The following is a 27,628-nucleotide window of genomic DNA, read 5'->3' on the forward strand; positions in this document are numbered from 1 at the left end:
TTATTATTATTATTATTATTTTTAACTTTTATTGTCTCAAAATTGATTATACATATTTTTGGGATTCAATATTGAGATATGTTGATGAAACCAATATTACTAGCATATATATTGTTACAAATCGTAATTATTCTTTATGCCCCTTGTCCAATCTCTCCCCGTACCCCTCTCCCTCCCCCCTCTAATTACCCTAGATTTCTTCTCTCCTTCTGAAAGAATAATAATGGTTGCTTTGTTGATTTGTTGCCTAGATGATCTGTCCAATGCTGAGAGGTGTGATCAGGTCCCCCAATATTGTCATAGAGCAGATGCTTCTTCTGTCACTCTGAAATGGGCTTTGTGGAGAGAGATATCCTCTTCTTTTCTTTATCTCTGCTGGTGACTCTCCTTGAGTCAATGCACTCCAGTGGCTGGTGGACCATCTGCATGGTGGTTGTGGTGTCTAGCCACTTTCGTGGCAGCCATGGTTATTGTGGTGGCTGTGGTGGGCCACCCACATGCAGGTGATGTTTTTGGCATGATCCTTTGTGCTGGTGGTGTGCCTGGTTGTAGGAAGTGTCTGGTCCCTGGCTCCATGCTTCGGGTCCCCAGGCAGGCCCTGAGGTGCTGGCACAGTGTGCCTGGTTGTGGGAGGGGGGTCCGGTCCCCGGCTCTATGCCATGGGCCTCCAGGCAGTCCCCGAGGCACTGGCAGTATGCCTGGATGTGGGAATGCGGTCCAGTCCCTGGCTCCAAGCCTTGTGTTCCTGGGCAGGCCCCAAGGCGCTGATGGTGTGAGTGGTTGTGGATGGTGGTCCGGTCCCCAGCTCTAGCCTCATGTTCCCTGGTGGAACCCAAGGCACTGGTGGTGTGCCTGGGCCAGAACTAATTTTTTGTCCTTTGCTTACTTCTAAAATGGGGGAACTTCCTGTGGGAACCAGTACTTGAGCTGTGTGGTTGAGCTAAATTGCTGCTTTGCTGCTGTTTCCCTAGGGAAAGCTTTTTGTGCAGCTCAGGGTTTAATGGTTGACCTTATAGGTACTTCTGGCTCTCCAGAGACCCAGTGCACCTGGGTTGTGTAGAAACTCTGATCTGGGCCTGAGTTTTTTCATCAAACTGCACACCATGCAATTCTGCATTCCCAACCAGTCTCCTCTGAGTGGTCCTGCACTGAGTGTGGGGTGGATTGGCTGTCCTTGCTGTGTCCCAGTGTTCTCCTGGTGGGCATGCAATTCTGCATTCCCGACCAGTCTCCTCTGAGTGGTTCTGCACTGATTGGGGGTGTGAATCAGCTATCCTTTCTGTGTCCCAGTGTTCTCCCAGTGGGCCGGTCTGTCCCACTGACCATGCTCCAAACACTTCCCATGGATCGAGTCCTGTGCCTGTCCCTTGCGTTGACTCACTGGCCTCTGGATGGCTCCCCTTTTTTAGCTGTTCTGGCTCCTCGCTCCTGCGTGGGTCCATGGGAACCCAGTTTGTGGTCTTGCTGTCCTGGGGGCCACCAAGGCCCTCTTCTCTGCCACCTCCAAGTAACTCCATCTGAAGGGCACAGCTGTGGCTTCTGCTGGCTCCTGCTCCATGTGCTCAGCAGCTTGAGCTTTAAAGTGGCTGTGGCTCGAAATGCTCAGAGCAGTTTTTGCTTTCTCTAATTGTGGTTTCTCCCACCTTCATGAACTCTGTAGGTCTGTCCTCCTCTTCCCCTGAGCTCCAGCAGCCCCAGCTTGGCTGATGTTACATTTTTATAGTTGTAAATTTGTTGATTTGTAGGAAAGAGTGATGCTGGGGACTGTCTATTCCACCATCTTGACCGGAAGTCCCCAGGACTTAGCCCATTCAGTCCTCATGACAGCCCTACAAGGACAGTACATCCAATGATTATCCCCATTGCACAGATGAGAAGACAAAGGTTCATGGAGCTTAAGCCTTACAGTCATGAGGGGATAATGTCAGAATCCAGCAAGGCTTGGGAAGAGCAGGACGGGATGCCTTGGCTTATGGGCAGGTGGGCAGTGGTTTGCCTGTGAGATGCCTGCTTCAGCCCACAGGTCTTTGAGCTGCCTGTTGGAGATGCAGCCTGGAGGGGCTGCGGAGGCTCCTCCATCCCCCACACTGCCACCAAGGCGGGTTTGAGCCGCCAGGAGGGAAAACCATCAAGAGCCCTGTGGAGAAAATTTATTCTTCAGGAGCACACTATAAAGTAGCTAATAGATTCAATGAGGCAGAAAGCAGGAGTAAAGGGGGCAGGGGAAATAAAAGGGAAAGATGTGTGAAAGAAGAGAACAGGCCCAGGAAAGGAACTGGGCAGCGCTGTCCCTCAGCCCTCAAGTGGCCTTTGTTGCAGCCTGAAGTGAGTTGCAGGCGGCCTTGGTGGCAGGCTCTCCCTGCAGCCGAGGCTGATGTCTGCATTCAGAGAGGAAACTAGAGCGCTCATGAGATGAATGTAGAGTGCGCGGCGGCCGGAGGGAGAGCTCCTGTCCTGGCCCCGAACCCCGGGACACCCGAAGCCCCACTGCCTGCCTGCCTGCAAGGGGGCTTCGTGCAATGTCAGGAGTGCTTCTCACACAACTGTGGTTGGGGAGAGTGGCAGATTGTGACATTAAGTCAGAAGAGCTCAGCATCTTGATTCGGCCCTTTTTCTGGCCTTGAATGACAGGGCTTCACCTTTAGCGGGAACCCTGGCAGTGAGAAGCTTGGAAAGGAGGGAAGTTTTGCTCTCAGTAATACCGTCTTTATTAAAGCACAAAGGCCCTCCCAAAGTCCCAGTGATGGCCAAGTGAGAGGGGTTCTGCAGGGCTGGCTGGCTGTGTAGGAGCCCTGAGTGGGAGCCCTGGGGAGAGGTGGGTGCTGTTAACCCTTACCGAGCACCTCCTGGGTACCTGGCGCTGTGTGGAGGAAAGAAAGTAGGGCTCATCCTCTCACTAGTGACAGTACTCCACCTGTCACTGCATTTGTCATGCTAGCCTGGACAGGAGGGGAAACTGAGGCCCGGAGAGGCAAAGTGACATTAACAGTCACAGCCAGAGAAGCACAGGGAGGCCCGCACTAAATCACTCAGTTGGCACATGGTGGGGCAGGACTCCTGACCCCAGACATCTGCTCGTCCCACTCCCCTTCACTGCTGTCTGGTCTGCATCTTCTTTCCTCAGTTCTTAAGGGCGGGATACATAGCTCATTCTTTTACTGCCCTCCATAGTGCCTAGCACAGTGCTAGTATTCAGCAGGCACAAAATAAATACCCCACTTTTTTCTGGCTTCATTGTCCAACCGCACTGTGCTTCCTTCCATGCTGCCAGCAAAGCCACTTAATTATTCAGTGCTTGTCACATGGGGAGTGGCTTCCCATTTCCCAGGGAGACCTATTTATGCACATAGGACGGGATCCGCATGGAACCAGGTGCCTGGGAGGTGCTCGGTAAGGATTAATAGTGCCCCGCTCACTCCAGGGCCCCACTCTCTCCAGGGCCCCACTCAGTGCTCCTATGCAGTTAGCCAGCCCTGCAGAACCCCTCTGCTGGGCAATCACTTGGACTTTGGGGGGCCTCTGTGTGCTCTGCATGCATCTCATAAGTGCTCTAGTTTCCTCTCTGAATGCAGACATCAGCCTCCCTCTTCTTTCCTCTTTATGTATGTTGATTGAGGCCCCATTGTGTGTCCCAACTCTTTGTCCCTAGGGTCAGCCACATAGTAGGCTGTCAGTGGTCACTTACTGATTGATTCAATTCACCAACATGTATGGGGTGCCTGTCCCTTGCAAGGACCAGTTTGATTGATGGGGGTGAGAGCTTCCTGGCGTTTTCTGACAGTCATATGACCAGCTGCTCCTCTACCTCTCCCACAGTGGCTAAGAAAGCAGCACAGGGAAAGCCTGTCTTGGGGAGAGGAGAGACAGTTGAGGCAGGGTTGGGAGAAATTGTGTGTGGTTTCCAGTGTGCAGCTTTAGGGGTGAGGACCAGGAGCAAATGGGGGATGATTGCAAGTTGAGGCGGCAGCAGGAAGTTGGGGTGGGGGTGTCACAGAAGCAATGGACTCTGACCCAGTTCGCAGCTCAGGTCCTCCCCCAGAGCACGCACCGTGCACTGGACATGGGCTCAGCACTCTACTTTCATTATTTAACTTAACCTTCACCAAGGCTCTCAGGGGAGTGTTGGGAAACCCACTTTATAAATGAAGACACTGAGGCCCAGAGAGGTTTATGATGAGCACAGAGTCACACAGCTGGAGGAGGAGTCAGGACTTGCACCCGGGTCTGCCCAGGGAGATCCCCAAACCAGTGCTCTTCCCGCTGGTGCATACAGAGCCCTTGTGAAGTGCTGGCTCCCCTCCTGGACTTGGCGAACACTCACTCCTCCACCAGACCGAGTGCTTACCACACGTGTCGCATCATTGGTTGGCGACAGGAAAGTGAGCAGGCAGACGAGAGCAGAGTCCAAGGGCTCTGCCTCTGGAACCAGCTGACACGGCTTTGAATTGTGGCTCTGCCTCCAGTGTGCCCGTGGACATGGGCCTCTCTTTGCCTCTGAGCTGTTTCCGTCATGGGAGATGGTAATAGCACCTGCTCATGGGGTTGTTGTAAGGTTGAAGTGAGGTGATGTGTGTACATACTCCTGTGATGTTTGTCACATGGCAAGTGCGCAAATGTTAATGTCACTATTATTCTTATTTTGTTGCTCCTAGTTTTTATAAACCCATTCTTCAACTTCAAAGTGTTCTAGATTTAGTAGGAAAGTAAGACTGCATTCACTCACCTGAAGATAATTAACACCATTCTGTAGTGAACGTTAACTGTCAAATAATGGCACGGTTGGTGCTGGTATGGAGTTTGGATGAGGAAGTTACTGTAGCCTGGGTGTTCTGGAAGGTCCTCCTGGAAGAGTTGAGGTTTGAACTTCACTCTGAAGGACAGCCAAGCAGAGGGGCTGGAGCTGGGCCTTCCACTGGAGGAGGGGTGAGGGAAGGGGAGCCAAGCGTGGCTGTGGAGCTTGGGAAGTGACAGGCTGGGCCAGATTTCACAGTAGTGCCAGACTAAGGGCCAGTGGGCAGTGGGGAGCCATCGAAAGTTCTTGAGCAGGGGTGTATTTTGGGAAAGAGGAGGTGGCACCGACAGGCCTCACGCTGTGCTCTATGCTGTGGCAGTAGCTGTCTTCTTTCCTGTTTGACGGCGCCCGGTGTGAAATGAACTAGAACCCGCAGTGAGAACACTGGAGCAGACAATAATTCACTCTGCATAGCCAGACAAGATCTTTATCCTGAATCACAATTGTGTCACAGTTGTGATTGGCCCAGTATATTGATATTAATTATACCAACACCCAGGAGACAAGTGCTTACCCTATGCCGGCCCTGGGGCTGGGTCCCCTACAAATCCCTAGTGCTTCCGAAGCCGTGCACACACCCAACACCCCTTGTTTATAACAAGGATTTTTTAACTGCTTTTACCACCGTGAAATGCAATTCATAATCTGCCTGCACAGATAAGTTTAAGAAAATCAATATAATGCCCTAGCTATATTATAAAGGAAAAGTAAAAAGAAAGCAACTTATAAATAAAACAGCACATATTTCAATATGTAAATGCTCAGGCGCAGGAGAAAACGTAATGAAATAGGTGCTGGCACCAACTTGTAAAGAATACATATGGGTGTAAAACGAGAGAATGTCCCCTTGAATTCTGTAAATACTTTTTCTCTGTTTTACATCTTGCAATAAGAGCTAACCACGTTACCAGAGAAGCACCACGAATGCAGCAGCTGCAGATGTGGACTGGTTCAGGGGTGTTGCTTTGGTCACTCAGATTCCACCTGTGGTTTTGCCATTAGGGGAGTGATTTTCTGAAGTGATGAACAGTGCTTGGCAAAGCACCGAACAGAAGGGAGAACAGCCTTTCCTCAATGTATATGGTAATTGCATTTCTGGAAAATTCAGTTTATATTAAAATCAGGTTAAAAAACACTGTGAGGTTATATGTAAAACAGAGTTAGATTCTAGATTTAATAATTATAAACAGTTCCTCCCAACACACACACACACACACACACACACACACACACACACACACACACACACGAAGTGGAACATTTGGAGATCTTGAGAAGCAGTTTCTTTGCAAGAAAATATGGAAACATAATATCTCTAAAGCTTTATATTTGCTTTACTGTATCAAATTTCACCCCTGTCTACTTCTGTGCTTTTCTGCGGAAACATAGTGTAATCTTTTTAAAAGACATGCTAAATATCAAACAGTAATTGACTTAATTTAATTTAAAATATTTTAACTAACAAAATCCATAGCTCAACAGTAGTGGTGATAAAAGGAACAGCTATGACCTTGGTCCCTTTGACTGTGACAGCGGAAACTACATTATTGCTGCCATCTGGGAGACATCCTGGTTTCAGAGATAATAAGGTGAATGATTTTAAAAACATGCATCTTAGGATTGATGGAATTGACCCTCTGAGATAGCCAGGGTGAGAACGCAAGAGAGAGGGGTGGAAGAGTGAAGACAGGACTTGGGGAGCACCAACATTTATTTAGGGGGCCAAGAGGAGGAGGAATCTGCCAGGGAAGCTGAGAGGTTCTTGAGAAATAGAGAAAAGCCAGAATGATGAAGACTCAAGGAGAGGAGGAGAAGGAGGGTGACGGCTGCAAGAGGTGGCCTGGGCATGTCCATTGGAACCAGCCGTCCTTGGTAAGAGCAGCTTCTGTGGCGCTGGAGCTTCAGGGAAGTGGGGCCAGACTGTGTGTTTCTCCCTTTTTTCACATGAAGAGGGGGAGAGAGGGAAGGTGAAATCAAAGAGGACAGATTGGGGTTGTTGCTTGGGTGACACCATTATACAAGAGGGGAATGAAGGAGGAGGAACAGATTTGGGGGAGAATGTAATGGTTTTGGTGTTGAGCATGTGGAATTGCAGGTCATTGTAGGTAATCCAGGTGGACCTATACATAGGGGCATTGAAAATATGGGTCTTAAACTCAAGAGATACCACTGGACTGTGAGTGGGATTGAAGAGTATCGGTACACAGGTGGTTCCTAAAATTATAGGTATAGGTGAGAATCCAGAGTGTGTGGACAGAGAATAGAAGCAGGGCGAGCTGGACTTCTGGGAAACAGCTCAGAAATGTACAGAGAGCAAGCCTCCTATGAGAGCGAGGCACAGGGCTTACTCCTGTGCCCAACATGGTGTCTGGCACAGAATAGATGCTAATCAGAGTTGGTTGACTGATTGGTTGGTTGATTAATTGACTGAAAGAATGCATGATGAAATAAACCTGTGAAAAACTAAAAATCATGGCAAAAGGGAGCAGAAAAACAGAAAAGTCTAATGAAGGAAAGTTTTAAAACCATAAAGAGAGAAGGACCAGCACTGAGAAGTCATGAGGTTTGACTATTGAGAGGGGCCCTGGTGTCCTCTGGGATGGCTGCTGAGTACAAAGGTGGGGGGGGGAAGAAGACAGATCGCTGTCAACTGAGGTAGGAACAGGAGGTGAACATAGATTCCTCTTCCAAGAAATGAGGTGGTTTTGGGTGGGGTGTGTTGCAACCAGCATTGGTGGCCTGGGAGGGGTCCCTGTTGCTCAGGATGCATGAGGCAAGGCCCAGGAGAGCCCCAAATCCTTGGCCTGTGGGATGGACAGGAGCAGAGTCTGTCTTTGAGGACAGGGGGTGTGTGCAGGAACCTGGAAGCACCTTACTCTTTCCAGGTGCAGATGCAGTATCAGCTCTCTCCTTTCCACACCTCCATCACCATGAGCATGTTTAAGAGAGTAAGAGGACATGGGGTGGGGCTTATCACCCAACGGCGTCCCCACACTAGTAATTTCCTGCCCAGGAATGTATGCTTTAATGGTGCCCTTGGTCACCTGGGTGACCCCAGCCTTCTAGTCCAAGAGAGATGGATGGGGTTTGAATCATTATTAGCCAAGGTACCAAGTATGTTTTCTAGGCCATAAATAAAAGCTCCAAATACCAGTGTAAGCTTGGCTGGGCGCTGCGTGAAATATTTATGTTGCTTGGGCTTGTTTTTGGATTTGTTTTCATTTTTGTTGTCTTTATGGTGGAGCTTGCAAAAAATCAATAGTATTGACTCTGTAGCTAATCTTAATTTGCCATGAAATAGGCTTAAACCCTAGACTCCCCCATCCAGTGATTTTTAGATATCCAGTAGACAAGGATTTTTAAACTGGGCTCAGTCATCTTAATGAGCATGGTTGCTGTTTAAGTATCATCACCCTTGCATGCAGGGCTTGTTTCTTTCTCAGGAGGTGATTTTTTCCAGGCTGAAGAGCTCTGCCTGCTCCATGTCCTGAGTCCTTCTTGCTTTAGGGAATTTTTTCACACAGTACATTCTAGATCTGGGGTCTGGAGCTACGGGGACGTGCTGTTCCCCTTTCAAAGCCCAGTCCCAGAAGGAGCTCTCTGGCCCGCTGCTCTCACCTGAGCTGCCCACTCCCACATTGCTGTGTTTGTCCCCGAGCTCCCACCACTGCTGTCCTCTGAACTGTCAGTCACATTGCCCTGGAGGGCAGGGACCGAGATCATTCAGCACACTCTCAGAAACCAGCACAGTGGGCCTGATGCACAGTGGGCTCAATGAATGGCTGGTGAATTGAATTAAACAGAAAGTTCTTTGGGGCCGGCCCGGTGGTGCACTGCGCTAGTGCGCCACTTGGGAAGCGCGGCGGCGCTCCCGTCGAGGGTTCGGATCCCACATACAGACCGGTTCCCGCTCACTGGCTGAGCGAGGCGCGGGGGCAACACCGAGGGTTGCGATCCCGTTGCCGGTCCCGGTCCGGTACGGGGGCAACACTGAGGGTTGCGAACCGTTGCCGGACATGGAAAAAGAAAAAAAAAAAAAAAAAAAAGAAAGTTCTTTACTCTCACATGGAAATGCTGGAATGAGAAGATGCACTGTGTACACCAGAGGCCCACTGCAGACGCTTGAGATCATATCATGCTTTGTTCCATTTGTTCTTACTGAATTTTCAAGGTCTGAATTTATTCATTCATCAACTATTTACAGTTTATGTGGGTCTTCAGAAGTGTTTCAGAGCCTATGAAGATGAATAAAGCCCTTTCCTTGAGTAGATGCCAAGTGAAGGGAGAACCAGGTAGGTAGAACCAGGTAGGTAAGCAGCTAAGTGTATTACAAGGTAGAATGAAATAGGCTAAATAAAAGGAGAAAGTGGAGCTACTGTTTACTAGGAGCTGATGTGTCAAGTCACTGTACCTGGTGCTGCATAGACATTGGCTCATTAAATTCTCACACTTGCCATGAGAGGGGCTGTCACAGCTGATGGCTGGAGTTAGGATTCCAGAGAGGCGTCTCATCCACAGAGGCCACTTTGGCTGCATCCTTACACCTTCAGCTCCTGAGGATGGCTGTGCGTGCCTCCCTTCTGTCCTGAGATTTTCCTTCTCTCGGGGTTCTGTTCACCCAGATTTTCTGAGCCAATGAATTATCACCTCTTCATACCAGCTTTCAACTGCCACCAGATTGCCAGCCACCCCCATCTGCCAGGGAGAAGATCCCATAAGGATTTTTGAGAGCCACTCTCCTGTCCTCTCTTATAACCAAGACAGGCGGACTCCAGCCTCTCTGTCTCAGTCTCAACCTCCCAGATGTGGTGTTCTCTGCCAGCCAGGGCCACCCACTTGCTGGGCTAGAGAGGCATTGCTTATCACCCAGTGATGGCCAGCGAAGGCACTCACGGTCTTTCTAACTATTAAGCCGTGTCTTTGCATCAGGTACGTTGCAGAGTGATCGCTAACCAACTCTCCCCTGGTCATTTGAAATAAGCACTATCCTCATTTCACACGGAAGGAAGACGGAAGCTCTCATGGACCTTCTGACCTATTGTGTGCATGCCTTGTGCTTGGTGATGGAGTCCACACCAAATTTGGCCACCCCATTAACCTCATTCTAAACTGTGGCAGAGAAGGTTAAAATTGTGGCTTCCCGGGCCGGCCCGGTGGCGCACTGGATGGTGCGCCGCTTGGGAAGCGCGGCGGTGCTCCCGCCTGAGGGTTTGGGTCCCACATGCAGGCCGGTTCCCGCTCACTGGCTGAGCGAGGTGCGGGGGCAACACTGAGGGTTGCGATCCCATTGCCGGTCCCGGTCCGGTGCGGGGGCGACACTGTGGGTTGCGATCCGTTGCCGGACACGGAAAAAAAAAAAAAAAGACAAAAAAAAAAAATTGTGGCTTCCCAAGAAATGGTGATCTCTTTGTCACGTCTGTTCCAACTGCTCTTTTAATTTAACCAACTAGACCTTTCTGGAGACTTCCTGACTCCATTGCCGTTGCTGGTTGACTCCAGGTGTTAGAAGGAGGGTCACTCTCAAGAGTCCACTTTCAGGATCATGAGGTTGTCCTCAGGATCGTCTCTTCATGTCTGAGTAGAAGGGAATGGTGCGGGTCACTTGGACCTTCATTTAATGCAAAATGATACAGACTTAACAGCAGGAACAGGATTTACCCAAGATCACAGAGGCCACTGGTGGTTAGATAATTAGGTTCCATATTCAACTCCTTATTACAGAGACCTCAGAGAGCAGTAGTGTAAACAGGATAGTTTATTTCTGTCTCCCATAGCAGTCTGGGTGTGAGCTGCCTGGTTTCAGGGTCCCAGAATCCTTCTGTTCTGGCTCTGCCTTCTTTAGAGTGTTGCCCTCGTTCACATGGCCTCAGGTGGCTTGCGATCTCATCTTCATTTCAGCCCGTGGGAAGGACAAGAAAGGAAGGATAGGATACCGCCCTTCCCTTTGACCTGGGAGTTGTGTATGGCACCTTGGTTTGTATCTCATTGGCTAGAACATAGTCACATGGCCCCACCTACCTGCAAGAGAGACTGGGAAATATCTTTATCCTAGGTGGCCTTGGGTTCAGTCAAAAGCTAGGGGTTTTGTTACTACAGAAGACGAGAGAATAAATACCGGGGTAGGGCTCAGGGTCTCCGCGCTGTGGTAGGGTGGGACTAGACCCTGCTTATCCCTCCTGCCGAGCTACCTACCAGCTGTCATCCTGTCCCTCAACACCTTCCCTCTCTCCCTCCTCAACCCAGCTCAGGGACGATGCCATGAAACATGGATCCCAAGGCGGGCCAGTGTTTGGTTATATTATTTTAGGCTCCACACACTGGCTAACTTTCACAGCTAATGATAATCCTCTTGTCATTGCACAAAAAAATTATAACTTTAGCTCTCCATAGAAATATTGCTGCATTGTTAAAATGCCATTGTGTCCTTGAAGAAATACTAGTATTTCCTTATGAAAATACGGCTCTACCTATTTAGAATCTGGTTGCTTAAAACAGATGGAAGGTTTTTTTCTACATTTACTATTTCTGTAAGAATGTTCTAGAACAATACCTCTGATGGTAGTAAATACTGTGAGGAGCCCAAATATGTTCATGGTGACCCCCTCTTCTTCAAATTTACTTTCTCTTGGTATCTTGCTTCCAAAGATCAATAATATACTAGTGGAGTTGGGCCAGGCTTTTTGGTGACTGATATAGTGCTCTTCCCTGGGAATAGTCTCTAAAAAAACAAAAGTAGTGGTCTCTAAAAGGAACAAAGGGGAAATATCTGTTGATATTAAAAAAGGATGACTGCCATAAGGATTGATGTTCAGTACCATATCCAACACTACAGGATGAGCAGATGTGCCCCAGACACAGAGGCAAGACTGGCAGGAAAGGGAAGTGGGGCAGGGGTGGAATTGCACCAGGTCTCCCTGGCTGGGGTAGTGGGCGACGATGAATCCTTGCTAAAAGTCAGGCAAGCTGGGGAGGCAGGAAGACAATGCTTGGCCAGGTGTGTGACAGAGCACAACATGTGCGATGGAGAGAGCAGACTTCTGAGCACTTCCAGCTCTGTGGCTGAGAGCAAGCCCCTTCCCTCCCTAACCTTTAGAGTTGTTTTGTTGTTGTTGTTAGAGATGAAACATCTCTGGTACCAGTAGATGCTCAGTTAACAATAGTGTCTTCCAATGCTCTGGGTAGTTGGCTCAGAAAGTTCAGACCAAATCAGTATCAGCACCTTGGACAGCTCCAGGGAGTCCTTGTCTTTTGAAAGAGGTTGTGGTTGACATTGGACTGTTCTAGAAACCACTGTGAGAGCCAGGAAGGACCTCGGAAATTATCCACCTAGCATTTCCCACAAATATAGTTAGAATTCTTTGTAGTGGCGTTCCACAGGATGATTTTAGTGATACGTGAGCCCAGGTTAAAGAACATTCAGTCACATTGTGAGACAGTTATTCCCTTTTCAAGTCTCTAAGGTGAAAGCTGCAGTGAGGTAGGTGCTGGCTTGTCCGTGGCTCTGCTCGCAGACTCGCTACTCTAGCTTTTGAACACAGACACAGCACAGCTCAGACTCAGAGCCTTTGGGTAGAATTTAATCACATTTTATTTTCATTGCATTTATTTGTGTAGTTACCTTCTATGAGGTAAGGTAAGAGATAATAGTTTTCTGTTATTGGTAGCAATCCACAGTTTTCTCATTAGACATATTTATTTAACATAAGAGAGTATACTGATTTATGGAAAATATTAAGTGAATAATACAAAGGCGATGTATGTATGTGGGAAAAGAACTTAGGGAAATGGTATAAGAGTGATTGAAATTTGGATTGGTCTACCCCTGCCTCTCTGTAGATGGTAAAGTGCCAGCCCAGAGAGGGTGTGGAACTTGCCCAGGCTGCCCATCACATCACATCTTCTGGCCCTGTGGTCCTGGGTCCTTGCCCCACACCACCCTGCTTTCTGAATGCCTTTTCAACAGCACTCAGCCTTTCAATTGACCCCATCGTCCTGGAAAACTTAGGGAGGGGGTCCTTCTGCAACTTTTGTGGCATTCCCGATGATCAGACAATCTCCCTGCTATGAAATAAATAGCTGTGTCCTGGAAGTAGGGGGAAAAACACCCCACAATTCCAGTATTGGGATGCAAATGAGCAATTAGAGTCAATTAAAGCAGGATACAGTATAATTACCACCAATTGTGCTAACCTTTGCATTCAGAAGGACTTGACCTGCTAAAAGGGAATTAAACAATAGTAAAAAAAACTCTTTCTTAACCAACGGGTGTGTTTTGGGCAGCAATGCCTCATTTCATGGGCCCGAGAGGTCTGATGGATGAAACCCGCCTTCCCCACACCCACCTCTCTGGGTCTGAGCTACCACTGGCAGTGGCCAGGAACAGGTGGGCTTGATGGTACCTTGTCAGAGACCTTATTGTGCCCATCACCAGACACTGCTTAATTTAGCATCATTCCTGATTCCTGCAGTGGCTTCTTGCCTCTTCCAGACAAATCTTGGGGCCTCAGACATCTTGAAAGGGACTCTGGACTTTGCCAGGAAACACCTTACACCTGAAATTTCCTGTCCTCTATATATGGCCTGGTCTGTCTTTTAAAACCAAATCCCTTGTGATGTCCTTATTTATAAATGTACCTCTTAAATTCACTTTTCTGAATGCCATTTTCTGTGGATTCAGTATCTCATATGGCCACAGCACTAAGTAATGTCCCTGAAGACCTGAGTTCTGACCTCAGAGTCTGATATTTCAGCCTGCTTCTCTGCTCATCCTTCCAACAGATATGTTTGATACTGTCTTATATACTGTATGCTGTTCCGGACACCGTGGACATCGCAGGGAAAATAACAGACAAAATCCCCTATATTTTAGAAACCTTAAACCTGTGAGGCAAGAAGACAGCTGATGGAGCACAGGTGCTGGGAGGTGTGGGGCGATGACTGGGGGATGGGATTCAGGGAGGACATAATAATTCATCATGTCAGCCACATCTGGGCAGATGGTATGGCTTATAGAGTAAGAGGGTGGCTCCAGTAGAGAGCCAGAAATCTCATATCAACCCCTGTGAGCCTCGGCTTCCTGGCCTATAAGATAGATAGGACAATGACTTCTCAGCTGGAGAGCAGAGTCCTGACTTTGAGGAGTCCTCAGCCTTGCAGAGATTCAGACACACATGGGGTGGACACCTTGGGTGGGCAAGGAGATGGGGGTGACACTGTGGGCAAAGGGAGGCTGAGAAAAGGCCAGGAGGCCTGAGGAATCCTGGCATGTTCCCCAACAGCGAGGAGGAACCTGGTAGTTGGGGAAGGGTGAGGAGAGGCCAAGTCACGCAGCCAGCCTGGCGGAGCCAGGGTTACCTGACTCAAAGCCCAACCCTTTCACTCTATCCCACAACCTTCTATGTGAGGCTGGGGAGATTAGACTCAGAGGAACAGGCAAGAAATATGCCAGGTTGGTATTTTTGAATCTGGGGTTGCAGCGTGGACAGTGTGGGGCTGTCAGTGACCAAGAAGAAAGTCGATGCAGGGCCGGTGATGGGAGGAGGAAGATGGGTACAATTTCAGAATGCATTTGGAGATCAAGGTGGCAGGACGTGATCACTGAATGACTGTGGGGAAAGCCGATGAAAGAGATGAGCCTAACTCCAGCTTGAGCACCTGGGTGACAACCTGGAGGCTCCTAGATGTCCCAGGGGACAATATTTTCTGCCCATTTCCACATCCTTGGCTAGTTCCACATCTTCCCTGCCTGACTCAGCCTCTTCTATTCCTGTGTTATGCTTGGAGACCCAGTTCCAACCCACTTTCACAGACCAGATAAGGGAATCCCTTCTCAGAAACCACTTTCTGACCCTGTCTCTGCAGCCTCCTTTTCTTGTGTGACCTGCTTGTGTGGTGTCATGACCCCAGGAGCTCGTGCATGCATGTGAATGTTCAGCAGTTCTTTCCTTGAGGATGAGACCTGGGTCTTACAATTCTGTTGACCTGCACGAGACTCTGAGAATGGATAGATGAAACATGGTCTTGATCAAGGGTAGCAGACGGATGTGTCTCATCCCGACTGATTACAGGGGCTGCCTGGAGTACCGTGTGGAGGATTCTGAGGTTTCGTCCAGGTTCAGCTGCAAAGAGTGCTGTGATCAATTAGTGATGTCTGCCAGGAGCACAGGAGGGATGAGTGGCATCTTGCATGTCATTTATGGGCAATCTCTTGATCACAAGATATGTAGGATTTTGACAGGCTACAGCTGTTCTCAGGAAAGATCAAAGATGATATCCAAGTGTCTGGTGTGGCAACGGTAGAAACAGGCTAGGAAGGGCTTTTAGGGGGCTCAGACCAGTGACAGATTCAGGCTTTCCTCAGTGTTGCATTTTCAACTTTCATACCACTTTCCACTTGGTGCGTGTTACGTAATGATGCCCCTAAGCCACCTTTTGTACCCTGACTCGAGGCTCTCAAACTGCAACTTACAAATGAATTTTTCTAGGCTAATGCCTGCCAGTCAGTGGTTTCATTTTGGCAGCCTGATGTCCTGTCTGTGCTGTGGTCTTTGGGCAATTCATTTGAATATTTTATTTCCCTCGTAGTTTTCTAAAACGAATGTAAAAATGAAGGTGTGGATACCAGTGGTGGTAGTGTAGTTCTCCTAAATGCAATGTAGAAGCAGAGCATCGATTTAGGATTCTAAATAACAGAATTGCTTCAAAATAATCCTCAGCCACCTAGTAAATCATGCCATTGGAGTAACTGAGGAGAGTCTGCTATGTGTGTACCTGGGCACAGCGAGGGAACATTTAGCCAGGTTGTAAGTGACCCCATTAATGGTACCCCAGTGGCCCAGTCCACTCAATAGAGACCAGGCAGGACACAGGCAGCAAGTTTAATCACATCAAAGTGGTCTCACGGGTGAAGGACAAACTTCTGTGATTTCAGTTGTTCTTGTATTTTACGTGGTGATACTCTTTTCCTTAAATTTTGTGAGCATTGGGGGTTAAGATAGCTAAGTTCAAGAAATATCATAAGTCTGGGCCGGCCCGGTGGCGCACTGCTATAGTGCGCCGCTTGGGAAGTGCGGCGGCGCTCCCGCCGAGGGTTCGGATCCCACATACAGACCGGCCGCTCACTGGCTGAGCGAGGTGCGGGAGCAACACTGAGGGTTGCAATCCCGTTGCTGGTCCCAGTCCGGTACGGGCGCGACACTGAGGGTTGCGATCCGTTGCCGGCCACGAAAAAAGACAAAAAAAGGAAAAAAAAAAAAAAAAAAGAAATATCATAAGTCTGGAACAGATAGACTCTTGGACATTCTGGATAATTAATCTTCTGCCATACCACAGAGACAAAAGTGGCAATTATTAAATGAAAGCAACAAATGGTTAGCCTCAACCCGACTTTTCATAGACTTAAGCTGGTGGGCTGGGGGGTTCACTTTGAAGGAAAAGAATCAAGAATTTATATGAAATCCTGAAGATCTATCATAGATGATACGTACAAAGCTAAGTGAAACTGGAGTTTTTATAACACCATTAGTTCCTGGGTGGGAACCATCAACCCTTATTGCTTACTGGCCTCATTTTTATTATTATTAACAGCTATTGCTGGTGTCTTGTTATATATTTGACTTTCGTGCATCTTTTCTGGTTTACATTGTGTATGACAGCAAGAGATCGTTTATATTGATTACGATGTGTCAATTGAATCGATGGTTGGTTTGGAAGCAGGGATGCAGAATTGGTGGGGTGGGGGCTGTGAGTGGGCTTGTGATAGTGTCATCATTGCAGATGGGAGACAGTGTCTGGGTAAAATAACCCAACCTTCCAGGTTGTGTCCATAGGACCCACTGTCACCACTCCCCTCTGGTTCTAATTTTTATTTCTGAAGACTGGATCCAAACCTCTGCTTTGTCATTTACTACCCAAATGACTTAACCTCTCTGAGAGTCTCATCTCTAAAATGGGGAAACTAACATGGGCATTTGCGTGGTTGCCATGAGGGTTAGGTATGTAGCCTGACGGTTGGACGTGTGACTTTCTAATCAAGCAGACCTCACTGTGAATCCCACATGTGGTCACCATTCATTAGCTGGGCAACCTGGGCAAGTTATGAGCGACCTCTCTAACCTTTCTCATATGTGCAAAGAGGATAAATTTGCCTACCCAAGGAAGGAATGCCTGTTGTGAGGAAGTGCTGGATAATGTAGCCACTGTTGTTATCACATAGGAATTTTGTTCATTGCCTTCTTCCTTCCATTCCCATCTTCCGTGTCCTAAACTCGTAGTCATCCTTTACAGGATACCACCTGAGCCACCTCCTTGGAGAAGCCCTCCCCAACTGCCCCTGTGGGGAGCTGTTCCATCTCTGTGCTCCACTGTCCCTTGCCCTCCTCCCGATTACCTGAAGCATCATCTACATGTCTACACGTCTGTCTTTCCTACCAGCTGGAAGCCTCTTGAAGCAGAAGTTCCCATCCCATGATTCTTTCTTTTTATTTTTGTGACCGGTAAGGGGATCGCAACCCTCGGCTTGGTGTCACCCGCACCGCGCTCAGCCAGTGAGCGCACCAGCCATCCCTATATAGGATCCGAACCCGCGGCGGGAGCGCTGCTGCGCTCCCAGCGTCGCACTCTCCTGAGTGCGCCACGGGGCCGGCCCCCATGATTCTTTCTTATTTGTACGTTTCAGAGCCTAGCCCAGTGCTTAATGCATAGGAGTTTTTTTGGTGCGTGAGTGAGTGAGTAGGTAGATAAGCAAGTAGATGAATACATGAATGAATGAATGGACTGAAGGACTTAACCACTGGTCAGAGGAACCCTGGCTCTAGCAGGGGTGAGCAGCTCAACTACAGCTAGAGGCCTGAGAGCACAGGTTCTTTATCTGGGGAATCTGGATCTCTGAACCATCAAACAAGCTTGCACATGTATCTCTTTCTATGTATATTTGGGGGGAAGGTTCATAGCTGTTGTCAGATTCTCAGAAGTGTCCCTGGTTCCCAAATGTTGACAAGTTGCTGATCTAAACAGATGGAGCAGGCAGGCCCCACGGGGAGGACAGAACCAAGTGATTGGAAGAGAGTGCGACAAAGGAGAAAAGATCAGTGCTGGCAGGACACCGAGTCCTGCAAGGACCTCAAGTAGGGGCGTGGCCAGCGCCTGCATGCAGCCCCAACACAGGAGCTCCTGTCGTCTGTGAGGGCATCACCAGTTCCTTCTAGCAGCTCTGGTGTGAGGAAGCTCAGGGATGGTTTGTGTGTCTCTCACTGTCTGGATTCTTACATGGAATCCACCAGAAAGGTCTCTCAAGTTCACTGTGTCTAATCACCTGCCTCTAAACATAGCAAGCCCAAATGCTTCCAGGAGTACAGGCAAATGCTTGGTTTTTCCTGTCTTTTTCTTTCTTCTGTCTCCTTTTTTTTTTTTTTGGTGGTTTGCCTTTATGGGTATCTGAACCCTTGACCTTGGTGTTATAACACCGTGCTCTAACCAGCTGAGCTAACCGTCCATCCCCCTTTCCTGTCTTATACAGTTTTCTTCCCTCCCCTCCTCTCTCCTGTCTTTCCTGTCACTATTTCATACTATCCTATCTTTGGCTATGAGCACTTGATTTTCATTAAGACCATGTTTTTCAAAAATATGGGTCTTTGGGGCCGGCCCGGTGGCGCACTGCTATAGTGCGCCGCTTGGGAAGCGCAGCGGCGCTCCCGCCGAGGGTTCGGATCCCACATACAGACCGGTTCCTGCTCACTGGCTGAGCGAGGCACGGGAGCGACACCAAGGGTTGCAATCCCGTTGCCGGTCCCGGTCCGGTACGGGGGCAACACTGAGGGTTGCGATCCGTTGCCGGACACGGAAAAAGACAAAAAAAAAAAAAATATGGGTCTTTGCCTAATGGTGAATTATGAAATGCATTTAGAGGATCATGATCAGCTTGTCTTTCTGTATTTGACTGGCTTATGCAGGTGAATGGATAAAGAAAATGTGGTCTGTATATGCAATGGAATACTAGTCAGCCTTGGAAAAGGAAGACATTTTACAATATGTGACAAAGGGTGAACCTTGAGGATGTTACGCCAAGTGAAATAAGCCAGTTGCTGTCGCTGCTTCTTGATTCTTTTCTTTCCTCTCCTGGGCAGGTTGTATACGTCACCGCAACATTCCCCTACATCATGCTTCTTATCCTGCTGATCCGAGGGGTCACGTTGCCTGGGGCCTCCGAGGGCATCAAGTTCTACCTGTACCCCGACCTCTCCCGGCTCTCTGACCCACAGGTAAGAGTTGCTTGTTCAAAGCACAGCATCACCTGCCACCACTGGGAAGCCTTCTGCAGAGCCCCTGCTGCCAGCCACCAAGGCTCAACGGCTGGTTGAACAGTAGGAAGCCTGTGGGCTCCTTCTCAGAGTAATTTAAATGCATAAATTAAACTCATAGGAAATGAAATATATTGAAACACAGTTAGTGAAACATTTAAAACAGGGAAATTCATGACCTGGTAATATATGCACTTCTTTATTGGTACATTAAATAGCAAGTCCAGCAACAGATCTGATAATAACCATGATTTCAAAGCAGCCATGGGTGTAAATAATATTTCAAGATAGCTATGCCATGATTTGAAAATACCTGAGAATTCTACTGCTAGTCGGACTGTGGTTTGTTGCCTGCCTCCATAATTGAAGCATATGGTAAATTTCTGTTAGTGAAAATAAGAAAAATTTTTTCTTGCCCAAGATCATAGATCTCTGCAGTGGTGTATCTCAGTGAGAGATGCTGAGTCTTTGCTGGCGACTGATTTTCTTTGTTGGGGGTAGCTCACAGAAAGAAAAGAAGTAGAGACCCTGGCTAACCGATTAGTTGTCTTTGGTAAGTGTTGGTAGTTCTGAATAGTGAGCAGTAATTGTTTAGGACTAAACAATTACTGCTCAATTCTGTAAGTTGGTACATGGTGGTATGCCTGGGAGTACATTAAACAAGACATAAAAACAGGACATCCTATGAGTCCAGTGATTCTCAACCTCCACTACCTGTTAGAAGCTCCTGGGGAGCTTTTGAAAATCCCAGTTCCCAGAACCCAATCCAGACAAATTAAAATAAATTCTCTGAGGGCTGTCCAGGTATTAGTATCTTTTTTTTTTTTTTTTTTAAAGATGACCGGTAAGGGGATCTTAACCCTTGCACCGCGCTGAGCCAGCGAGCTAACCGGCCATCCCTATACGGGATCCGAACCCAGGGCCTTGGTGTTATCAGCACCGCACTCTCCCGAGTGAGCCACGGGCCGGCCCCGAGGTATTAGTATATTTTAAAGGTCCCCAGGTAATTCCATTGTATGAAACAACTCACTCAAAGACATCTGAGTGGGTGAGGAGGCACCCATTTTTCTATTAAAACAAACATAGATAGATCACGTGAATCCACACATGATCTCCAAACAGGACATGAGGCTTGCAAGAAATTTAAGTGTGTAGTCTGTGGCTTGCAGCCATCCCCTGGTAGGGGAGCTTGGGTGAAAATGTTTGTAGAACACTGATTAGTGTACTCAGGTACACCTTATTATGGTGAGTGACATGGACAGTGGAGTGGAAAGTGTGCTCATTTTTGTCCAGTTTGCCATGCCTTGCAGGGCCTGAGGCTCAGAGCTCCACCGAGCACCTGCCTTGCATCCTGAATTGTAGGCAGAATCCCTAGGAAGAAGGAAATTAGCTCCTGACTGTCAGCCTTGCCAACTCTGACCTCTGATGGCAAGGGCTCAGCTTGAGAAGCTGTTTTGGAAAACATATTCCCAAAATCATTGGTCTGAGTATTTTTTTTAGGTCCGTACATTTTGCCTTGTTCCAGGACAGATTTCCCATTCTCTCCTCTGCTCGTGGGCTTCTTTTTCCTGGTCCTCAAAGTAGTCAGTCAAGAGGTCCTGAGCATCATCCAGAGTTTTCACACCTGGCTGATCATCAGAATGCCTTGGAACTTGTTAGAAACATGCATTCCAGGCCCTACTCCTGGAGGTTCAGTTTCACTGGGCCTGAGATGGCCCCTGGGCATCTGTTTTATTAAGAAGCTTCAGAGGTGATTCTAATGATCAAAAATGTTTGGGAAAATCTGGTTGGCATCTAGGATGTTAGAGCCCTACACACACACACACACACACACACACACACACTCTCTCTCTCTCTCACTCTCTCTCTCTCTCTCTCTCACATACCCATACACATACTCACACACACACACTTACACACTCACACAGAACAGAGGTGAGGCCAGGCAGTTCACCATTCAGGTCTTCTGCCCTAATCATCCCAGTTTCCTTCCATTTCCTTCCTTTTGTGCCTTGGCTCCCAGGCCAGTACTTATCTGCAAGACTGTTCTATAGAGCAGCCATTTGGAATAGTAGAGACCACATTGGGCTTGGAGTTCGGATGTGAGTTCTTCTGGTTCTGCCACTGATCCTGAGCAACCTTGGACAAGTTCTTTCTTTCCCCTCCTGGGCTCAGTTTTTCCACCGACAATGTGAAAGGGTTAAATTCAATCAATGTGAAAAGGTTGAATTCAATCAGTGGTTTTCCGGTGGATTCAGAGAGCCCTGAATATACCATGTATATTTTTTTCTGTTTTGGGGGGTATTTTTTTGGCAGCTGGCCAGTATAGAGATCCGAATCCTTGACCTTGGTGTTAGCACCATTCTCCCAAGTGAGCTAACCAGCCAACCACCGTGTATATTTTATAAATAAAGTTTTATTGCGGGCCGGCCCAGTGGCACACTGGATAAGTGCGCCGCTTGGGAAGTGCGGCGGCGCTCCCGCCCGAGGGTTCGGATCCCACATACAGACCAGTTCCCGCTCACTGGCTGAGCGAGGTGCAGGAGCAACACCGAGGGTTGCGGTCCCGTTGCCGGTCCCCAGTCCGGTACGGGGGCAACACTGAGGGTTGCGATCCGTTGCCGGACACGGAAAAAGACAAAAGACAAAAATAAAATAAAATAAAATAAAATAAAGTTTTATTGCAACACTTGTATACTACATGTTTGTGTATTATCTAAGGCTGCTCAGCGCTACGAAGGCAGAGTTGAGTAGCTGAGACAGAAACCGTATGAACTCCTGTATCAGACCACCCACACATTTGGTGATTCACTGTAAGGACTTGCAGGACTCAGAAGCAGTTGTACTCATGGTTATGGTTTATTTCTATCATTAGCAGGAGAAAAAAATTCATCACCATGGAGTCCGGAGGACTCCATGCATAGGCTTCTCACATTCTCTCCCTCTTCTTGCCAGGAGGGGCATGCACAATGTGCGCCTTCCTCCAGCATCAAAATGAAGCAGCACATGCGCAGTTTTTCTGCCCAGAGAAGCCTGCTCACAACTCAGAGATCAGGTTTTTAATGGGGGTATTTTATTGACTGCGCAGGTATTCTCTGCCTGCATGATCAATCACACCCTCAGAATTCCAGACTGTTGGAGGATAAGCAGGTGTTGACCATAAATCACATTGCTTGTACAGATGACCTAGGCAGGTAGTCTAAATGGAACTCAGTGTCTCAGACATACAAAACAACCATATCACTTCGTGCCACAGGGAACATCTTAGAAGCCAAGTTCCCATATACCAGCTGAGAGCCAACTGGGCAAGCAACCCTGCAACATCAGGCCTGCTGTCTTGACTCTTCCCCACATACCTGAAAAACCTCAATATTTACTATTTGGCCCTTTTTAGAAAAAAAGGTTGCTGACCCCTGCACTGGAGCACCCTCAGAGGCATGTGAGCAGGGGCTGATGGGCTTTGACCCCCCTACTCTGTCCAAGTTGCTCCCACCTCTGATGCCACTAGCCTTGTCCAGGCCACCACCACCTCCCACTTGGAAAATGTAGTAGCCTCCTAACTGGTCTTCCAGAAATGGCCCTTGACCCTCCAGGTCACTGCCCACCCAGCAGCAGAGTGGTCTTTTTGAAATGTAAATCTGATGGGCACCTATGCTTAAATCCCTTCTGGGGTTCCCCACGGTCTTTGGAATAAGATCTAGATGGTGGGGCCTCCAAGGTCCTCATGAGCTGCCTATTACTGCATTCCCTACCATTTTTCCCCCTCTTCAATTCATTTCAGATGTGGCCTCCTTTCTGAGCCTCACAAACACATGTCATTTCTGCCCCAGGGCCTTTGCACATGCTCTTTCTCTGCTGGAAGCATCCTTCTTTCTTCCCCAGACCCTCCTTCCCCATCCTGCCTGACTATCATGCACCCATCCTTTAGGACTCAGTTTAAACATCCCTTCCTCAGGCAAGTCTTTCCCAACTGCCCACCATGCACCCCTCCCCCCCACTACCCCATGCTTATTTTTGAAAGCACCTATCATGTTTACGATGAAATATTGATATATATGTGTGTGTGCGCATTATATTATGATTTTTATTTGTCTAATGTCCATTCGTTTGCCCAACAGGTATTTACTGAGTGTCTAATCTGTATCAGAGATCATTATAGGTATTGAGGCAGTGATCCCTGCCCCAGTGAGTTTATACTGTTGTTGGAAGAAGGCAATAAACAAGATTAAAAGTAGCATATAGAATCCATTAGATGGTGACAAGTATCACAGAGACAAAGTATGGCAGTGGAGAGGGAATGCTGGGGGAGAAGGCAACGATTTTCAACAGGGTGGCCAGGGAGGGCCCCGCTGACAAGGCAGTTTGGAAGCAAGGTCTGTATCTGCCTTTCCCACCTTTGTATCCCCATCTCTGGCTAGCTCAGCATCTGGTACATAGTAAGTGTTCAATAAATATTTGTTGAATGAATGTAAGAGCCAGAGCTGTTTTTATTTTTGAAGAAAAGGTTCTGTTTCTTTAACAAAAGATCTAATAACCTCCAGATCAACAGATTTGTGCACTATAATGTTTTTTGATTCTCTATCAGTGATGGCCAGGAAATTGTGTGTGTGTGTCCCTAAAAAGCAACTGTGTCCCTGAAAAGCAACTGCTGATTGTCTGAGAGGGAAAGGAGAACAAAATTCCATATAAGCTTGTGTTTTTTGGAAGCTGCAGTGTGTTGCAGGAATTGGGCCCCCACATGGCCCGATTCCAACTGTCCCTACCTGTGACCATCCCAGAGTATGAAGAAGCAGGAGAGCACTGGTTTCCATTCCTGCTGTCCTGCTGCTGGTGGTGTGGCCTCAAGTGAGGCTCCTCACCTTTCTGGGACCAAGTCCCCTCTTCCCTAGAATGAGGATTGCAGGTTGTACCTGCCTGGCCCCATCAGATGGCCTTGAAAGTCAAGTGCGATGACCCAGTTGGTGGAGGCACATTCTTTTTTCTTTTTTTTTTTCCTTTTTGTCTTTTTTCGTGTCCAGCAACGGATCGCAACCCTCAGTGTCGCGCCCATACCGGACCAGGACCGGCAACGGGATTGCAACCCTCGGTGCTGCGCCCTCACCTCGCTCAGCCAGTGAGCAGGAACCAGTCTGTATGTGGGATCCGAACCCTCGGCGGGAGCGCCGCCACGCTCCCAAGCGGAGCACTGTAGCAGTGCGCCACTGAGCCGGCCCTCTTTTTTCTTTTTAATTATGTTTATTTTAATGTGCATTGGGGGCAGTGGGGAACCTGGGCCATAAATCCTGTGAAAATCATGACTTCATTGTTGTTATTGCTGGAATGAGGTTATATATATGAGATGTATATATATGTGTATGTGTATATATATGAGATATATATCATATATCATATGTATCAGGAAGCTACATGGTTCCCCCTAGAGACAATTGAGGCACAGCTCTCACCATTGAGAGAGTAGGTTAGGAGAGCTGCCAGCTGGACATATTTTTATCAGGAGGTCAGTGAAAGGTTCAGTCTTGTGTCTCTTGGTAATGTTCTTTAAGCACGTCCAGGTTGTTTTTTCTGAGTAATGATCCCAACTTAGTTCCCATTTGCACTTCAAATTGTACCACAAAGAAAAGTTCCCAGAAAGTGGCATTGGACCTGGTTGTTTGGCTGGTCTGGGAGTGTGAACACCCTTGTTTCTTTGGGATAATCTAGAAGTTGTTGTGTCCGGCCTCCTGCAGCTTTGTGGAACTAAATAAGTGATTATGTAGCTACCAGAACCTCTCCTGTGGGTGGAGAGACAGGAAGGAGAGATGACTAGAGGGGAGGGAAGCCCGAGGGGGTCAGGGGGCTGGGCTGTACGGTGAGCTCCAGGACACGGTCAGATCTCTGGCCCCTGAGCCCCACTGGTCTCCAGGGCTGCTCCATCCAGTTGCTTGGGGAGGGGGTGGGCTGGGTCCAGGTGGACTGAGGGCTGGCAGGGGGTGACATGAGCACTTGCTGGGGAGTCCTTCCTAGTCTGTGGACTCTGTGAGGGCAGGGATTTCGACAGTCACGTGTGCTATAACGTATTGCCAGAGCCTAGCAATGTCGTTCTTTAATTCATTCCACTAGCATTTGCTGCAGACCTGCATATGCCAGTGCTCAGTATGTAGAATGAGAAAGACCCTCCTTGTCTCCGAGGAGCGCAGTCTGGTGGGAGAGTGCAGTCTCGCCTCTCCTCCCTGGGCCTCCCTTCCTGGAAGAAGAGGTAAGTGGTGTAGGACGAGGTCAGAGGTTCCCTCTGTCCCTAAGGTCTGTTGAGGAAGATGTGACGACTCGGTACTGGTAATGGTCTGAGTGACAAAGCCTGCGAAAGACTCATGCTGTTTACACATTAGAGTGTATTTAAAGTGACTGCATTCAGGGCTGGCCAGTTAGCTCAGCTGGTTAGAGACCACGTTGTATGTCAAGGTCAAGGATTTGGATCCCCCATACCGACCAGCCACCAAAAAAAAAAGTGACTACACGCATACCATCCGTTTCCCTCTCTTGCCTTCCCAGGCCTTACTGGGAAGCTCCAGTGGGCAAGTTAGGGGAGGGCTGGCAGCTGATGCACCTGGCATGAGACAGACCCCCAGTGGCCTTGTCTCTCCTGTGGCCTGGAGGGCCAGCCTGCCCTAGGCTCCGGTGATCACTGCAGGGATCACAGTGTTTTTTGTCAGAGCTTACTTTTCTGTACACGTATTTGGGGTCTCCTGGACTCTGGAGCCTTGGGGCCTGTGCAGGTCAGCAGGGGGAGGAGGGTCCCCAGGGTGCCCTCCCACATCCCTACAGCAGTGATAAGGAGCCCCAATTCACCCCTGTGGCATCTCTGTGATCCAAGGACTCCATCATGATTCAGGGTCTCCATTAATTCCAGACTGGGCCCCAGCTCGCTCCCTAAAGCTTACAGGAGGCTCAGACATGCCTATTTGCTGTGTCATTTACATTTCTAAAGGGACACCTGGTGTCTGACTGGACCCCAGCTCCTAGAGCCTGAGACAAGAGAAAATGCCCCGTGGGGAGTCCTCCTGGCCACTCTGGGCTTGGGTGGCAGGGCTTCTGCATGGAGGCTGATGAAGTGTTGAGCTGCGGCCGTGGGCACATTCCGAGGGCTCTCTCCTCCTCTCTCCCCAGCTAGTAAAGCCAGAGAAGCCCAGACAGGGTGTAAGGAGAGCTCAGCCAGGGAACCTGGGAGCTGAGGACGCAGAGCAAGTTGCTTCCACTCTCTCTTTGGAGCCTTGGAGCCATTTCTCTTTCCAAATCTGTAAAATACTTTCTTTGTGGTAGCCAAGAAAATTGTTTTAAAAGTCTAACAGTCTGTGCACCCAACCATCGTCGTCTCAGGGAGGGCTCCCTGACCCCCTTATTTAAAATCGCACACACACCCCACTTTTTCTCAGCATATCTTGTCTATCCTGCTGGCTTTGTTTTCTCTGTGGCACTTGTCAACAGCTCAGACACTGTTCATTTTGTGTCACTGTTCTCCTCCCACTAGGATGTGAGCCGTCACATTCACTGTTCATGTCTCCATTCTCTGGAACAGTGTCTGCAACTCAGTGAGTGCTCAGTAAATGTTTTCTGAATGAACAAATGAATGAACGAAGGAAGGAGAGAAGAACAGAGGAAGAACCATTTCTTTTTTTTTTTCCTTTTTGTCTTTTTTCGTGTCCGGCAACGGATCGCAACCCTCAGTGTCGCGCCCGTACCGGACCGGACCGGCAACGGGATCGCAGCCCTCGGTGTTGCACCCGCACCTCGCTCAGCCAGTGAGCAGGAACCGGTCTGTATGTGGGATCCGAACCCTCGGCGGGAGCGCCACCGCACTCCCAAGCGGTGCACTATAGCAGTGCGCCACTGGGCCGGCCCCGGAAGAACCATTTCTAACAGAGCCTGTGTTGCTTTGTGTTGAGATGTAACACATAGTGCAGCTGTGGGTATGCGATTTAGAAAGAGGGGTTTTCAGTGTCATGGAATCTGGTGTTGAGGGAAGGAGATTTGAGTCATTCTACTGCCACTGACCAACTGGTTGACCCTCCAGCCTGTTTTGGGCTGAGGATCTCACCTGTCCACTGGTGTAAGGGTGTTTCCCGCGGAGGGTGGCCGGGAGGCGACTGTGCATGCCAAGGCTTCTCGTTCTCATTCCTGGTGCCCAGCCCAGGGCCTGGCCTGTAGTAAGGCTCCAGGAGCACCAGCAGCAGTCCTGGTTCTCGCCTCCATCTCACTGGCTCTGGGCAGGGCAAATCGGGGCTCCACAGCTGGGGGAAGGGTGGGGGTTGAGCTCGGAACCGAGTGCCTGTATTGTGGATCCAGTAAATTAAGTTTCTCATCAAGAACTTGCAGCGACACAGCAGCTCGCCTTCTTTGTGCTGCGGCAATTTGTATTCCGTGGTCTGTTGTAACTTTCTAAATGTCTATTTGTCCTCGCTGTCGGCTCTGTGTTCTCTCTGAATTGGGAAGTGCCTCCACTCCATTTTTCCCCCTCAAATTTTTATTTTCTGTCTTTTCAGTCTTTGGGGGAGTTGAGGGGATC

At 48.6% G+C, this 27,628-nt stretch overlaps 1 protein-coding gene across 1 annotated transcript in view; it reads left to right on the top strand.

The window, feature by feature from the left end:
* The window catches only part of SLC6A11 (solute carrier family 6 (neurotransmitter transporter), member 11), a 165,492-nt gene that overhangs the window by 80,060 nt on the left and 57,804 nt on the right, over positions 1-27,628 (top strand). Inside the window, exon 9 of the mRNA XM_008572990.1 lies at positions 18,916-19,050. Within this exon, the coding sequence (XP_008571212.1) occupies positions 18,916-19,050 (135 nt within the window). The remainder of the gene's footprint in view (positions 1-18,915; positions 19,051-27,628) is intronic.

This window comes from Galeopterus variegatus, unplaced genomic scaffold (assembly GCF_000696425.1).
Source record: "Galeopterus variegatus unplaced genomic scaffold, G_variegatus-3.0.2 Scaffold862, whole genome shotgun sequence".
NCBI lineage: Eukaryota > Metazoa > Chordata > Mammalia > Dermoptera > Cynocephalidae > Galeopterus > Galeopterus variegatus.